General features: G+C 39.3%; 1 protein-coding gene across 2 annotated transcripts in view; it reads right to left on the reverse strand.

The window, feature by feature from the left end:
• The window catches only part of rad51d (RAD51 paralog D), a 23301-nt gene extending 6230 nt beyond the window's left edge, over positions 1 to 17071 (reverse strand). The window contains exons 1-7 of one of the 2 annotated variants that reach the window (XM_063895788.1): positions 16714 to 17071; positions 14854 to 14915; positions 8465 to 8583; positions 2126 to 2207; positions 921 to 1055; positions 745 to 840; positions 545 to 635 (exon numbers count right to left, since the gene is read on the reverse strand). In XM_063895788.1, the coding sequence (XP_063751858.1) occupies positions 545 to 635; positions 745 to 840; positions 921 to 1055; positions 2126 to 2207; positions 8465 to 8583; positions 14854 to 14915; positions 16714 to 16795 (667 nt within the window). In that variant the 5' untranslated portion in view covers positions 16796 to 17071. The remainder of the gene's footprint in view (positions 1 to 544; positions 636 to 744; positions 841 to 920; positions 1056 to 2125; positions 2208 to 8464; positions 8584 to 14853; positions 14916 to 16713) is intronic. The other variant, XM_063895789.1, reaches the window with a different exon arrangement.
• Between the last annotated feature and the right edge of the window lie 810 nt (positions 17072 to 17881).

Raw genomic sequence — 17881 nt, forward strand, 5'->3', positions numbered from 1 at the left:
TAAAACAGACAGGTTCATTCTGGGTCCTCTCTCCTCTCTGTATGCTTTTACCTTTCTTCAAACCAAAAGTTCTGAATAAAGTTGATTAAAGTTCACTTGGATTAACTAGAATTATTTGGACTCTCAGGAGGTCAGACTGCAGAGGAAGCAGCTCCAAGGTTAATAAAACAGATCTATTTATAACTCAGAAATATCAGCTGTCACTCTACAGGTGTGCTGTGCCTGCGTTGTGCAGCTATGTCTATGTATTTATAGGTTTTAGTGCATGTAAATGGTCTGCAAAGGCTAAAATCCCAGTGTTCCCTCCAGACAGGTGTTTCTCTCCCACAGGAAATAACTATGATATGAATCAGAAGCTCATAATGACATCATTTTTTAACAGTGATTTGTGATTTAACGTGAAAGAGTTATTTTGACACTTTCTCACAACAAACTTGGTGTCATGTTTGGAAAATGTCTATGGAGCCTGTTGAGATATTCATTTACAGGTTTGGGTGTAAACATAACCTCAGGTTTGACGCACTTGCAGAGAGAGAGAAATCACCTTCGTTCTGCTTGCCTCCCAGCAGAGGAGAGATAACAGCCGACACCGAGTCCACGATCACCGCCTTCACGGAGCCGCCGCCGACACACGCCTAATGGAAAAATGTGACAAAATTAGATTAGCTGAAAATGCAACGCGTCTACTCAAAGCTTCCCCAGGTACAGCAGGTATATTTTAGGCAGTGAAAAAGCAGCACAAACCTGCTGCAGCCTGCCACTGCGAAGAGTGAACAGACAGTCGAGGAGAGAGAAGATGTTGAACAAGCGGAAGACATGGATCCTCTGAAGAGCCTCCATCTGTGAAATGACAGATCCACAGCGTTGCTTTATCTCACTTCATGTAATATTAGCTTGAAACTCTATCCACGTCCACTCACCTGCTCCTCTGTGTCACTCGTCTCAGCTCGTAGCATCTGCAGCAGGCGGCTGGCGCTGAGCCCTCCTGTCGTATCGATGAATATCACACTCTGTTTCAGATGGAGGGAGACGTGCACCGCCACGCTGAAACACACCTGGAGGGAGAGGTGGAAGAAAACTCTAAAGAAATTCTAAAGTACAGAAATACATATAATATATATATATATAAGTACGTGTGTCGAAACGAGTCGGTCATCTTTCACATATCATTGTAAATTATAATAAGACACGGTGCAAACTGCAGTTTTGAAATGGAAATAAAGAGTGCTTTTATCAAAGGTGGAAGAAGCTCAGGGTGTTTGATTAAATCTGGGTGCTCACAGCTGCTTTAAAAAACAATCACACTTGCACTTCTTTAATCCTGTCAGACTTTTTCTATCCAGGGAATGTCTGTGGTATCTGTCCGAACCTGCCGCCTACATTACCCACAATGCAACTCAACAGCCAACAATTTCCCTAGAGGTGTGAGGGGTGTTATGCTAGTAGCGGATGAGCAGAGGTCTGCTGATCTCAACTCTTTCTCTCCAGATTGTTTTACTTTTTAAACTCGTAGCCTTTATAAATACAAACTCCTGCATTCAAAATGTCACTTCAGTAAAAGTATAAAAGAGTAAAAGCATCAAAATATATTCAAACTATCAAAAGTAGAAGTGTTGTTGCAGTGTTTAAGACTAATATAAATACCATTATTAGCAGTTATGATGCAGAAGTGTGTGAATCTCTTCAGTGGTGCATATAGTAAAGCTGGGATTTATCTTTAATGGCTTTATATATTGCTTTTAACAAAATATCATAATCAAAATATCGACTTGTATTTAGTCCGAATCACCTGAATCTGCAAAGTGGCAAGCAACTAAAGCTGTAAATAAATGCAGTGGAGTAAAAAGAGAACAACACTGGCCTACAGGATGAACTCACTGATTAGAAAAGTGAAGTACAAGTACCTCAAGTTTTAAATACAGTACTGGAGTAAATGTACTTATCCTCCCCTGCCTAGGAGACATGACTGGTGTTCAGGGGATCGTTACATATGTGTGTTAGCTAAACCGTAGCTGTTTATAGTTTGGTTAGAGCATTACTGCAGGAGAGGAGGAGAGGGAATACTCAAAGAGGAAGTTCATGAGGCTGAAACTCGCAATGAAGAGGGAAGGTAGGAAATGTTCACCTGAGATTTTCCACTTCCCGGGCCTCCTGACAGCTCCGTTATCTCTCCGGTATACACGCCCGAATCCAGCAGTTTATCTAAGCTGCAAGAGAAACCATTCATTACTCACTCCCGCCATCATTAAGACCATTAAGACATCCGGAGAGCCACGGCCGCTGCAGACCGCTCAGATGTTTGGCCAATCACAAACTCCAGCTGCTGCCTTTCTTTGTTTCTTATCACGCTTTGCCACAGGCTGCCTCTTTCAGAATGAATCAGTGAACAACACTTTCATTCCTCTTAATGCGTGTGTGTTTGTTGGTTAGTCTAATGGAGGTTCTCCCTGAAGATCTATGTCACTACTTTCCAAACGTAGATAGAATAAAGAAAAAAAACACTGAGTAAAGGCTTTTTGTTTGTATTATTTCGAATTATTATTAGAGACATTTCTATTTCTAAATGTCTCTAATAATAATAATGATTATAGAAAAACGTTATTTAAATATGGCACCTTTCAAACATCGTTACAAAGTGCTTTACATAAACAATTAAATACAAAGAATGCAATTAAATAAACTCCTTGTAAAAAAGGAAGTCAAATAAACAACAATAAAATACAAATAATGACCTAGTGTTTGAAAAAGAGATTTAAACGTGCAGACTGAAAATTAAAATGATTGGTAATATGTAAATAAAGTCTGCTGATGCTCAGACACAAATCCTCAGTATGTGCTCTCTTTTACAACAGGCTGCTCGATTAACTCTCGTTTCAATCATCCATTATATTACCTATTTATTCAAATACTACATGCTGAGGACGATTACCAAAGAGCTGTCCTGCCAGGAGAATAATAAACATACCAAGACGGTTATTTCGCTTTTTTATTCTGAGTTATTCTGAGTGAAGTAGTGTCTGTTATTAGGTAGTTTCAAACCTTGTCACACCGAAAGATCTTCACTGTCCTCCATATTTTAACTTCTTTATACTTGACCTGTCCCACTTCTTTTTCTGTGCTCACAAAAGGAAAGAACTTAAGCAATAAATCTCCATCAGGTCCGTTCATTTCCCGGCTGTGAACAGAGGCGAAAGGTCGGCTTCCTTCGCCTCATTTTATTTGAATCTGACTCAACTTCGTGAACAACGGTTCGGCCAAGCAGGTGCGTAATGTGTGTCAGGGTGTTGGCTTGAAATACGGGAGGAGTAAAAGCTTCAGCCTCTTGGAGAGCCGCTGGATCCATCGTTTAAGTCGATGGAAAACAGAAGACGCAGAAACAACATAACGCAGCTGTGGACTGATACTGCACAAACATCCGAGACTGATGGAAACGCATGCTGGGAAACATCCTGTCAGTGTTTAGCAATGACTTTAGGGATGGATACTTTCCTCCCAGGACTTTTTCACAAAGAAAACTAAAATAGAAGTGAAAATAGAAACTATACAAAAGCTATTTTATTTACACCTTAGGATTCAGGATTCCTAAAGATTAAGATTTTAGATTTAGGACTTATAAATACTTTAAGGTCACTCTAAATGTAAGACTCATTTTATGTACAATTTCTTTCCTTTGTGAAAAAATGTGACGCATTTTCTAAATTATATTGAAGTATGATTGGATTTTATTGTAGGATCCCATGTCATAGCATTTTTAGGACTACAAAAACATTGATTTATGACATTTGAAAACCATGTAAGGCCTCATTATTTATTAGTTTTATACATTTTATGTCTATCAAGCTTTTATAAGGATGCACAGAGACACTGGTATTGGTGGTCTGAGCAGGGTATCAAACCTAAACGCTTCTGAGTGCTGACCTGAATACGTCCAGAGACACAAGAACTGCTGAAACGCTGTCATAGGCAACACACTTCTGTTATTGTCGTACTTTTTTTTATAAGACAGTGAAGGGAAGTGTGTTCAAAATGTAGAAAAACTCCCTGAAGGCAGTTCCAAGCCCGGAAAAAAGCAGGAAAACTATCCAATATCTGCGGCTGTCGGAGGGAACTTTGGAGCGAGTTCTGAAGGGTTTCTTCGTGCTTATCGTTATCATTTTGCAGGATAACAGCGCTGGCAAACTTAGCCAGTCCTGGATGATTAAAAAGCACTTGCTTAAATCAAATCCCCCTTCCCTGAAACTGCAGAGTGCACATTTAAAAACCTCTTTTATGATTTAGGATTGACCTTCAAACTTAGGTTCAGAATAAAGGGGACTCCTTTGACTGCCGCACCGCTCGAGCGCCCTTTGCCACTTTTTCAACGAGATTGCATGCATGAGAAGTTCAAACCATACGGGATAAAGTTCAGGGTCGTCGGTATGAAACGGTATATCGCCCAGACCTAGTGTACTATAAATACGAAACATTTTTATCTAGGCAGTCCAAAACATAGGCTTACGATACGTAGCGAACACTCAAACAAAACCGCTGCACTTCTGTTGGTTTGACCATATGGAAAACAGGCAAAATTCAATACCAGAAACCTTGAATGCTATGGCGAGTGTAAATGGGATGGGTATGGATGTTGGCTGGGAAAAATGACAATGACTGTTTGATATTTTTGGCTAAAACACCACTAACTCTGCCCCATGCTCTCGTGCAAACCCACCACCAAGAATGAGTGAAAAAGACCACATAATTCAATAAAAAAACAAGGACATTTTGCATTCCTCTCCCTACTTACAGTTCTTATCTTCTACAACAACATAAATCACTCAACGCAGAACTCTTGATTTATTTGGTCTAAATGCATGTTTTTCCATTCCCCTCTGCCCTTTGATTTTGATGTGTGTGTTCATCAGCACCCAGCAGTGTCTGTCGTCGCACAGCTTCACCCGTCTGCCATATTTAGATTTGCCTGTGTTGACGTTCAGTGATCTGTGGGTTTTGTGGAATCTCATCATCTCTGCGTGCACGTGTGATGATGGATGTGACAGTGGACAAGGACTCCTTCAGCCTGAAGGTTAAGCGTCGCTGGAAGCCCCGTGGTTTGTTAATAGTGGTTCTCATCTGCCACGGCATGATTGCCAAAGAGGAGAAGTGGAAATGCTCGCATTTTTCTGCCTTCCCCAACAGAAAAAAGGAAGAGGCTTGCACTGTTGAAATATTCAGAAGACAGAAAATGATTGTCCTTGAAGATGATTGGAGCGAGCTGAGGCTGATCCTAGCACCTAACACATCCCAACATGTCTCCAGAAGCATATGCTATACTACTGCGTCACTACACTCTCAGAAAGTGATGTTTACTAGATGATAAACAAGCTGCTGTAAAACATCATCAGGTCTCATCCTGTGAGGAGTGAAGAATCACAGACAGGGAAATGATAAGGGTTGCTTTTGGTGCTTTCTTTATTTCTTGCTTTAGTGGCCCCCCAAAGCGCTGCTCCGGAGGGATGGAGAACTCCTCCTGGTTGTTGATGGATGCCCCGTCCACCCTTTCCCCTGAGGTGCATCAAGACTACGGCCGAAGCTGAACCCCTAAATCCCGCCTTCATCCCCTCCCGTCTGGACTGCTGCGATGGAGTCTTGTTCGGCTCCCGGTCAAGTCCTGCATCCTCTACAAACTCCTCCTCCTCACCTACAAATCTCTCCATGCATTAGCCACACCTACACCCCCTCCCGACAGCCGATTGGTTCTCTGATGCAGGTCTGCTCTCCATTATTAATAATTACTTTTCTAGATCAGGGCTTGGAGCTGTGACGGATGTGTGTGAAATGTCATTTGTTTTTGTGCTGCAAAAAACAAATACTTCTTGATATAACTGAAATACAGTTAAATGATCATTATTTAACACAAGCAGTATCTGACCACAAAGGTAACTGTGCACTTTAAAGGGTATCACAGCCTTTAGAAATGGCCTTAAATTATTTAGAAACTAGGACGTTTTATTCAACCACCTTTCCTTAAAGATCGAGACGTTTCCGTTGTTTGTAAACCTTTAAAACTCAGACTTTCATGTAAAAATATTTCGCCACTACAAATTGATTTCATAATTGACTAATTGGTCTTTTTTTAAGACTATTATTTATTATTTTTCATGGTGAATGACTTATTTCGAAGACACGCATGAGCACATCTGTGGTAAACACAAGATTTAGAGTGGTGCTTTTGCATGATTCTCTTGGGGGAAACTCAAGTTTTACAAATCCGTTAATCTAAAAACCAGCCTCACTGAATCAATTAAGTATTATGATTGTGCAAAAATTAGGACTTAGGAGGGAAGGACTACCAATTGTATGTGTGAAGAATAGAATCAGTACAGCTCAACAGTACCAAACAAGCAGCGTCCAAACTATCTATCTGATGAGCACGTCCCTAAAACAGTGTCTACCAAAAGTAAACACTATAAACTTTGAGGTAGGATTAAATGCAGGGTTGATGATGTTAAACTGCATGTGTGTAAGCCAGGTTTAAATATACAATATGTATTCTGTCTGCATAAAGCACACACTACTCTGACATCATTCACATGTTATTCTTCTCACCACTAGGGGGCAGCCAACACACACACATCTCCCCTCCACAGTCTCACTGCAGAGTCCGGTTCACCGACCCAAAGCTCTAACTCATTTATAAAAACCACTTAAAAGCAGCCGTGGAGCGAGAGAGAGCAGAGACACCTGTGGTCATTAATAAGCTGAAACAGGGAGGGAACTGTAGAAACGCCGCTCTCCTATAAATCCACGCTGGCCTGTTTCACACGCGCTGTACGTCCGGAGCAGACCGTGTCCAGGCTGGAGAATATGTCCCTGATAAAGGGGGAGAATATATCTGCCATGCTTTGTGCGACTGGAAATATCCCTGCAAAAACTGGGATGCTGTCTCAATTTTGCAGATTAATGCTGTAAGGAAATGCCTGGTAGAGGAAGAAGGCCTAAATAAAAATACAGAATGGAAGTCCTGCATTTGAAATGTTGCTTCAGTAAAGGAAGTAAAGTTTTAGCATCAACACTTACTTAAAGAACTAAGAGTAAAAGTACTCGGTATGCATTATGGCCCAATTTAAATATCATATATGGTACCATTTCTGGTGATGCTGGATATCTAGTATAACCTTTAATTAGATGTCAATATGTGGCTTAATTTGTGAGGTAAAAGTATTGGAGTGGAAGTAAAAGTAGCTTAAATGAAAATACTTGCATCAGACACATGATTAATACAACATTATACTTAAAGAGGACATGTTCTCCTCATTTTAAGCTGTATATTAGTATTTATTGCCCCTTCTTTAATGTTCAAACAGCTCTTTATGTTTCTCATACTGCCTGTGCTGCAGCTCCTCTTTTCACCCTCTGTCTGAAACCAGAGCTGCTCTGATTGGTTGGATGGCCAGCTCTGTTGTGATTGGTCGGCTACTTAGAGATGTCCCGCCTATCACGTACAATGTGTTGGAGTGCTAGCCAATGGGAGTGCAAGTTTTACAGAGTGATGTCACTATGTACAGAGGAGTCACATGGAGGCGTTTCAGACCATTCACATGCACTAAAACCTATATTACACACTACAGGAAATGGTAAAGCCTAAAAAGCATCTCTTTTAAGTGCAGTAATTGAGTAAACGTACTTCCTGTCCACCAAGTAATAAAAGTTAGATTTTCCCAGAAAATGTTTGAAAGGACTTGTCAGGAACGCTGGTGTTTTTTTTTTAGTGGAAAGCAGTCGAGCTAGCGGGCGAGTTAATGCAGCCGATATATCAGAAGCCACTTTAGGCTGCTTTCAGGAGCCAAATGGAACAACAAGGGAAAGAAGTCTGCTGAAATGTAGCTCACAGGCCATTTGGAAAACACTCTACTGCTGGAGCTGTATTTTTAACCACAGTTCACCGTACTCCTCATGCACGCTCTACCGGCACAGGTCAATGAAAACTGGAATTTAACAACATTTAAAAAAGATTTTAGTTTGACAAAATGGATCGATGCAGAGCAATCCTGTTGCAAAACAACTCGAAATGTACGCCACTATTGCTTTGACATGATATCCTGGGATTGTGGACAGCCTGTGTGTCTGCAGAGCTGCAAACATGATAAAAAGTGACTATTAAATGCATCACTGGCTCCAGCGATGGCAGTCAAACAAACATATAAAGGGGGGAGGATGTGTGAATGTTGTTAGCGTCAACAATCATGTCCTCAAATAAGAAACATTATATTATATATATACAAATATTAGCACTTTAATCTGCACTGATGAAGAGGATCTGCACATGCACTCATTCTCCTGTGCCTGTATATATAATATGTGCAGATGTGTCCTTAGGAATACACGTTTGATTCTTTTGGAGGTGAAACTCTCTTTAAGCATCAGGCATCGAGCCCTCTGTTGAATCCAAAAGCGAGCTCTGCTGTGTGTGCACGACGCTCTGTACCTGGGACTGCCAGTGGAGATGATGGCGGTGGAGCTCAGCAGCTCCTCGTACAGATCGGCGCCTGACACGGGGAACGCTGCGTGTTGGGCCAGCAGGACTCGACGGATGGCAAACAGAGCCTGAAAATACAGCGTGGGAAAATCAAACATCATGCAGTGGAGCCAGACTGGGAACATAACTGCCCAATTACGCCACTGTGATTACAATCAAAAAGCATAAAGTGTTGGCTTGCTTGGAGAGGACTTCCCATTTCATCACTTGGTTAGTATCTGATTGCTGGAGCTACAGTGGGCAACTTTGCATCCAAATAGCACCAGTAACAAAGGTTTAATCAGCTCCACAAAAGACTGAAAACAGTGAGGTTAAAACAGCATTTGTCCGGAACTTAAAGGCTCATAGACGGCCTTTTTAGGTTAAAAAAACAAGTTGGTTCAGGATAGTTTTGGGATTAACGATCATTCTCTTTATCAGTCTGGTCATCTTTTGATAAGATATAAACATCTTAGTTAAGAAAAAGTATAAAGAAAGACTAATTAAGACGTCAGGTAATAGACTGACCAGACATTTGTGAGCTAACTCCATATTTTTATTGCAAATGGAACATTTCTTGGAAACATTGGCACATATTTCTCATGCTGTAGTTATACTTAACTGGGTTTCTTTTAATGACGCTGGAGGACCAATCATGGTTTCTAATGCAGGGTCTTTTCTAAAGAAATATAGCATGAGGCGCTAACGTCACTTCTGGTCCAAATTAAGCCCCGCCTACTTTCCGGTGAAAATCCAGCATTAAAATAATAGTGTCTTCACTTCTAAAGCTGCTGAGTCATATATTGCACCTCAAACAATAAATAAATCCAGAGTTCCTTTACTTCCTCTCCAGAAAAAAGGAGAGTAAAAGAAAGGATCAGAAATCTCAGTCTCAGTGTCAGCCTGCTGCCTGCCACTCGTCCCCCGGCAGACCCACCGGACATCCATCCCATATTTATTCTCTGTAAGCTGTCTCTGCCGTCTGACCAGACATCTGACCCCATCTCCATACTTCTGGACTCATGAAACCCCTTCTGACCAACAGAGATATTGTTTTCTGGCAGCAAATCTGCATTTTGGTTTGAGGGCGCGCGCCGGTTTAGACAAAACCCGGTAATATGTGTTTTGTGTTCACTTGTTAACATCAATGTTATGTTGAACCATGACACTAATAAAAAAATAGGCATCGTGTCCATCACAAGTTTCCAGAACCCAAGAGGGAGTCAACAAAAGTCCCAGCCACCAAAACCAAAACATTCTCAATTACACCTCAAAATAAAACCAGAGAAAGCAGGTCCTGAAGTGTGTCTGATAATCTAAAAGGGATTTCATTCCGGTGGGCACTTTGAAAACCATTGGAAGAAACATTTAGATTAGTTGGAAGTTTTGCTATTTGGAAGTTGACCGCCCACAGCCTCACGAAGGCTTTCTCCCCTATCCGTATATTCAAATGTAATATCTCCCAACCATGCATATTGCTTGCCATCAAGACATTTTTAATTGGCGAACGAGTTTACTCATCACTCGACACAAGCATATTAACTGTCAAATTGCTTATCCAATTAAAGTAATCACATTTCGGTCGAGACACACTCTATTCCACTATTAACACCCACAGACTGCAGGAACAGACACGTAAACAATAAGCCATCATGTCGTTAATTATAGTGGAGTCAAGATAGTGCTGCACATGGATCATTACCATTGATCTGAAGCACAGCCGACCTCCGATTAGGACAACAAAACCACAAAGGAAATGTCCCTAAAGCAGACAGAATTGATATTTCTCCGTCGCTAAGGAGTCCCCGAGAAATTCATCTTTTCATACAATTGGTGGGAAAACCTCATTTCTTCAACGATGCTTCACCTCTCTGTCGCTACTTGGAACTGCACTCCAGCTAATGAATAAACAGTCTCCCATTAAATCACACACTTTCTTCCTTTTTATTTATTAAGGTTGAGAAAAACACCTTCGATTCCAGCCGGTGATACCACGGGAGAACAGTAGTCCTCATTATGTAATTGGATCCTCACTGACCAATCAATCAGCTCACACGGCCGATGCTGAGAGCCTTTGAAGCTGGAGTTTTTCCACATGCATCTCAAGGATCAAGCGCAATAAAAAATACATTTCCCAACTTCTAATTCTGTCCCTGTCTTCATTATTTAAAGTACATGGATAAAAAAAACCCTCTCCTCCTGTGGAACGGTAATGTTGAGGATTCATCCTGCACTCCAGGGCGCATAGATAAAGGAATTCAATGAAACTAAACACAGGCAGCCGTCCAAACCAGCCAGCCCACTCGCATCGTGCAGAGCGGGGTTCAAACTGACCCTTTGCCTCCACGACTGACTGTGATGGTGGTATAGCACTGCTGCGGCTCTTCATACACACTTTGTTTTACACTTGCTTTCTCACCGTAGCACCAGCGACTTGTGTTATACAACTTGCTCGTGCTACTGTTGATCTCATTGATGTTTCATACTGCTTCTTTTGTTGATCGTTGTTTGTTTCTTTGTTGATTTGATTGATGTCGTAGTACTCGTGCTTCATTCCTTATTCCAGGTCTGACTGTGGAATTAACTGATGTTTATGACTCATGATTTGTTTCCTTATTTCTAAATGTGGATTTTTGATGTACTAGTACTTTGTTGCTTATAGTTTTATTTTGAGAGTATTTAAGACTTGTTGTTTATGGCATGCTTTGTTTATTAATACAGAACTCATGATTTGTTGTTGTTGTTTTATGTATTTTATTTCACAAATTAATGTTGATTGTGTTGATATTTAAGTAGTTGTAATTTCGTGCTTATTGTATGTTTGATTGGTTATTTAACTGATGTTTTAACACTTGGGATTTGTTGCTAAATATGTGTTTGATTGTTGATTTCATTTGTGTTTTAGTACCAGTGATTTGTTATACCTGTTGCTTTCCCTGCCATGATGCTAATTTGATGCTCTCTACTATAAAAGGAAAACAGGCCTATCAGTATTTGTATTTGAGTAAATAAATATGTGATCTTCTAGAGAAGCTTCTGTGAGGTTTACCTCCCACACTGCAGCACATCCCATTGGATCATACATCACTCTAGTGCGTGAAACCGAGTCTGGGTACTAGTGATGCTTTTTATGAAAACAGATCCACAGGGAGGAGGAAAACCTCATTTTCAGTCCTGCTTTGTGTAGAAAGAGCACTTAAAGCTGTTTAGCAGGCTTACATTGTGATTAGTCTCTTCTTCTGGGCGACAGGATTTCCTCCCAGACTTTATGACCGACACCGCAAATGTATTTATGGAAAATGAGCCAAATCTGTTGGGTCTCAATTAGTGGGAATGTTGGCGCTCTAATTTGGGTTCTCGTGGCTGCAGCAGGATGCTTTGGTTAAATGAACGCTTCGTGCAGCTGACCTAGCGTTGACCTCTTAGTGTTTGTGATGGGTGTGTGTGTGTCTGTGTGCACAGCAAGGGTTCAGAATCAACAGTAGGAGGTTGGAGTTCCGGTGGGATGCTGGGTATCAGCTCAGGGGAAGCCTGCAGGCGGAACAAGCTGGGCAGCTCAGCCTCCAGCATGAAGCTAAACCTGCTGCAGGCATGGACGTATATTCAGAAACATGTAATGATGTCATGCAGGAAAAAAAGCTCCCTCTTATTCTCATTCTATTCTTATTATATCTTTAGACACTTCTACCTCAATTCAAGGTGCCCGGTCTGTCACTTTGTACAGAAAGGCTCGATTAAAATCTCCTCCACCTGTTTATCATGAATTTTGTTAGTGAAGAAGAGGGGGGAAATCAAGGGGCCTTCATTTCTGTTGAGCGTTAATCAGAATATTTACAGAAAATGTAATTGAGGCTCTTTAGTACGGATCACAACAATCTCCCTGCAGAAAAATCTGAAAAAATTAACTATTTTTGGCCAAAAACGTTGAAATGCGTGACGATATTGCAGGGTTGATTATTGGTGCATTCCCAACATATTTACACTGAGTTTTTCTTGATGAATAATAATCAGTATAGTGGATTTACTGACAAAGTGGGTAAAGGAAAACAGTAGGAAAAGCAACAAGTCTTGTTCTAAATTCAGAAACTTACATGACTTTACTGTAATTCAGCCTTTAAATCCAGAAAAGATAACACTTCGATATCATTATATTCTAAATCTAATACCACATCTAGGCTTGTATAATATCCATAAACTGCAGGACCCTTTTCAGAAGACAGGGATATTAAAAAACACGTAGTTAAATAAGATGCATGGTCAGAAACTGAGGGGACAAAGCAAGAAAAAGCCAAGACATCCTTCTAGAAATATCATAAAACAAGGGCTAAAAAACTGCCTGGATACTCCAAAATAAAGTATTAATGCACCAGTTCAGGCCTTTCTGTGCAATTTCACATTACAAAAAGCAACTTTATGCAGTAATTACTATTTTAAGTTTTAAAATAAGTTCCCCCGACGTGTTCGAATGCCATAATTCTTAAGATATTTCTATTTACATCTACACATCTGACCACGGTGGATGCTTCACAAACTGGAAAGCTCTCATTCATCTTTCTACCAAGAGGTTTTGGGTTGACTTCCCCGCCCTCACCACCCACACAATTATTCCCTTTAATCTAGAAGGACCTCGTGGGTCACGTTCCTCTATATTTGCGCTCTTATATCTCTGAAAGAGTTTGGTGGAAAGCCTTATTTATGATCTAAACCAGAATGTGTTTCCCATGCTATCTGCCCATTAGGTCAGGACTGAGTTAGGAGGAAATTATTTTATGATATCGAAATGATTTCAAACTTAAAGCTGGCCTCTCGTTGGGTTCAACCTGATAATGCAGCACTTTGTAGATCCGGTTAGGAGATCTGAAGTTTGGCTTTCCTGATGAATAGACCCTTTAATAATGCCTAACACTTACTCTATAGTCACAGCTTTATTTAAAACACTTTGCAATGCAACTCGTGTTTCATCTGGAGGCAAAATACGGTAGTCTGGATGTAATTACTGCAACTGGAAAAATACAATTAAATACGCAGGAACTAATTGGCCTGGCTCGTTGACAAGATGAAATTTTCCCGCAGTACGGAGATCTGCTTACTGTTATAACCTAATATAAATCAGTTACGCAAGGAGAAACTCGTGCTGCGTGTGGGTGAAAGATGAAGGTGATATTGGTCAGGGACTAAATAAAGTTTGGAGTGTGGGTGGGCTTTTGTTTTCATTTCATTTTATTTTCAAGAAAGCAAAACAAAGCTATGACTTGACTCTTTATACAGAAATCATGTTAATAACTTCAATTATAAACTGGACGTAATAAGACATGGCTCAACAATCATACTTTTAACTCCATTATTTGTATACTTTCTTACTGTTGATATATTTACTGTTTACACTTTGCTTTTATTTTATTGTATTTGTATTTTTATTATATGTTTAACTCGTGTTTAAAACCTGTTCACTTTCTGCTGCCGTGACAAAACTATTTCCCAGTTTGGGTTGAACACATTTCATCCAATATAATCTAGTAATCTAATCAGCCAAAATAAAAAGACAGAATATGACGCAGTACTGTACCACTAACATACCCGGTATTTAGAGAAGTATTACATTGTCTTCACTTTGACCTGCATTGGTTGGCAATAAACCTCATTAATAATAGGATCCTGAGTACTTTTGATACTTGAATTATATTTGGCTGATGATACCTCATTCATTTGACTTAAATTAGGTTTTAAATTCAGGACTTTTACTTGGTAAGGAGTTTTTTAAGATCATAGTATTTCTACTTTTACTAAGTTAAAGGATCAGAGAACTTCTTCCACTTCATCACATGCAACGTGTATTGCATTGCTTTCACTAATTGAAAGTGAATGAGCAGCGGTGGAAAAGTATATATAGTCTTTACTTGAGTAAAAATACTTAATTTCAAGTAAAAGTACTGCATATAGAATGGTACTTAGGTCAATAAGGAATATGGACTGAACATATTAGGAGTCAAGGTACTAATTGCAACAAATACTCAAAACTACTTAAATGTTTTAAAGCAAAGCAGCAAATATTCACATTTCAGAAACTGGAACTGTTAAATGTTGACAATTATGTTTTCTGAAAATCCAATCATGGTTTTAAATACTTAAATATAATGTTGGATGATTAAAGCTATACAAACTCATCATATTTAAAAGGCTTATCCAAAGTATTGCGTGTCTACATTTGAATTTATATTGTAATTCATCAGTAAAATAAATCCATTGGAGTGAAAAGTACAAAATGTAGAACAGTAGAAGTATAAAGAAGTATAAAATGAAATACTTAAGTGCAGTGCATGATATTTGTACTTAGCTTAACTTTATGCATGTATAAATACCTTATAGGACACAGAGCATCTCTGAGCAAGCTCCTCGATGTCAGAAGAGACCACATCCTCCACTGTGGACACAAGAAGCAGAGTCCTGCATTCAAAATGTTCCTCCAGTAAAAGTAGAAGTACTCAGATCTTGTACTTGAGTAAAGTAGAAGTACTCAGATCTTGTACTTGAGTAAAGTAGAAGTACTCAGATCTTGTACTTGAGTAAAAGTAGAAGTACTCAGGTCTTGTACTTGAGTAAAAGTAGAAGTACTCAGGTCTTGTACTTGAGTAAAGTAGAAGTATTCAGATCTTGTACTTGAGTAAAGTAGAAGTACTTAGGTCTTGTACTTGAGTAAAGTAGAAGTACTCAGGTCTTGTACTTGAGTAAAGTAGAAGTACTCAGATCTTGTACTCGAGTAAAGTAGAAGTACTCAGATCTTGTTCTTGAGTAAAAGTAGAAGTACTCAGATCTTGTACTTGAGTAAAGTAGAAGTACTTAGGTCTTGTACTTGAGTAAAGTAGAAGTACTCAGGTCTTGTACTTGAGTAAAGTAGAAGTACTCAGATCTTGTACTCGAGTAAAGTAGAAGTACTCAGATCTTGTTCTTGAGTAAAAGTAGAAGTACTCAGACCTTGTACTTGAGTAAAAGTAGAAGTACTCAGATCTTGTACTTGAGTATAAGTAGAAGTACTCAGATCTTGTACTTGAGTAAAGTAGAAGTACTCAGGTCTTGTACTTGAGTAAAAGTAGAAGTACTCAGGTCTTGTACTTGAGTAAAGTAGAAGTATTCAGATCTTGTACTTGAGTAAAGTAGAAGTACTTAGGTCTTGTACTTGAGTAAAGTAGAAGTACTCAGGTCTTGTACTTGAGTAAAGTAGAAGTACTCAGATCTTGTACTCGAGTAAAGTAGAAGTACTCAGATCTTGTTCTTGAGTAAAAGTAGAAGTACTCAGATCTTGTACTTGAGTAAAGTAGAAGTACTTAGGTCTTGTACTTGAGTAAAGTAGAAGTACTCAGGTCTTGTACTTGAGTAAAGTAGAAGTACTCAGATCTTGTACTCGAGTAAAGTAGAAGTACTCAGATCTTGTTCTTGAGTAAAAGTAGAAGTACTCAGACCTTGTACTTGAGTAAAAGTAGAAGTACTCAGATCTTGTACTTGAGTATAAGTAGAAGTACTCAGATCTTGTACTTGAGTATAAGTAGTAGTACTCAGATCTTGTACTTGAGTAAAAGTAGAAGTACTTAGGTCTTGTACTTGAGTAAAGTAGAAGTACTCAGGTCTTGTACTTGAGTAAAGTAGAAGTACTCAGATCTTGTACTCGAGTAAAGTAGAAGTACTCAGATCTTGTTCTTGAGTAAAAGTAGAAGTACTCAGATCTTGTACTTGAGTAAAGTAGAAGTACTCAGGTCTTGTACTTGAGTAAAGTAGAAGTACCAGAGTGTAGGAATACTCTGTCTCAGTAAAAGTATTCTAAATGTTCCTCCAGTGAAAGTAGAAAGTACTCTCCTCTAAATGTACTTAAAGTAGCGACAGTAAAAGTAGTCATTGTCTGATTGGTCCATTTCAGAATAATATCTCTGATATGTTTTATAATGATTGATCATTAAAGTGTTCTCAGAGCTGGTAAAGGTGCAGCTAGTTTGAATGGCTTTGTATACTGCAGGGTAGCTGCTGGATTTACTGCAGGTGAACTAAAGTCTGATTTAAGGGAGATTATATTTACCATCATCAATCCTAATCTGCCTAGCAACTAAAGGGATTAAATACATGTAGTGGAGTAAAAGTACTTCAGTAACTCTACTTAGTTACTTTACACTGCTGACAAGAAGCCACGTTTGTTTTTGCTTATTAAAACTAAGCATCCTTAAAACACTCACCTGTTTTAATGTCGGCAGCTCGCAGGTCACGCAATAAGTCCGCATCCAGTCCAGGACACATCCCTTCTCTTAAGACTACCATGGTTTTGCATTGTTTGATGTTAGGAAATCAACACGCAGCTTAAATAAATGAGAAAGTGAAGCTAGCTGTTCAGTTAGCCACAGTTGTTTTTAGCTTTGCGGATACGTTTACTTCACGGTTAACTGTTCCGCCTGAGTGGACCGTATGAATGACTTTCACTAAAGTTTCAAGACGGTAAAACAGTAATAGGTTTTACTAAAGAGAAACTAAAACTCTGGCGGAACTTTTTCGACTTGCTTTAGTGACGCCTAAGCACCAACCGGACTCAAAAACGAAACGCGAAGGTCCTTTGTCTTCCTCCCGCTTGCCGTAGTAAAGTGTACTCGCTTTTTGGGTTAGTTTTTTTGGGGGTAATGTAGTTTAATACTCCAACGTTTCTTGTTTGTTGCTCAATTTTGTCTTAATTTATTGTCTTTTTAAAGCTTTTTTCATTCATCGCTGTCTTGTTTGATTTTGTTTCTTTCTAATTAGTTGCATTTTTTATTCAATGAAACTCCGACAAAGTTAAACACGGTATTTATAACTAAAGTACTTCCCCAGAGTCACTTAGTGTCTACATACAAGCAGTAAAACAACGACGTATCCACAAATAATTAAAATATATTATTTCATCCAGTATTACACAGGTCTGTCAAAAAGTGCACATAAAATTGACAAAATCCCCCCCAAAAAACTAATACAGATTTAACGCAACATAGGACATGAACATCTAAAATACAATAACCATACGAAACAGTTTTTGCCATGACAGAAGAACTTTTAGTCAGACAGTAAGTCCTTCCTAATCAGAAAAGTTTGTAGATAGAATATTTCCCAATTGTCGAAATGAAGCTACCGGTAATCATTCGGTGTGTTTCTCCGTTTCATGCTCAGTAATCTGTGAAAAGGGTTTTCATTTTAATAGACTGCCTCGAATAGATTTGAGACCCTTTCTTGCATTATAAGCATTCTCACAAAGTCTGCAAGAACAAGGATTTTCAGGATCACCTAGTACCCTCTGCAAAAATCAATGCATTAGTGGAAGTGGTCATGGCAATTTGGACGCTGATGGCACTTATCTTAAGAGAGGCTTCTCGATGGACATTC

Source organism: Eleginops maclovinus, chromosome 11 (assembly GCF_036324505.1).
Source record: "Eleginops maclovinus isolate JMC-PN-2008 ecotype Puerto Natales chromosome 11, JC_Emac_rtc_rv5, whole genome shotgun sequence".
NCBI classification, from domain to species: Eukaryota; Metazoa; Chordata; class Actinopteri; order Perciformes; family Eleginopidae; genus Eleginops; species Eleginops maclovinus.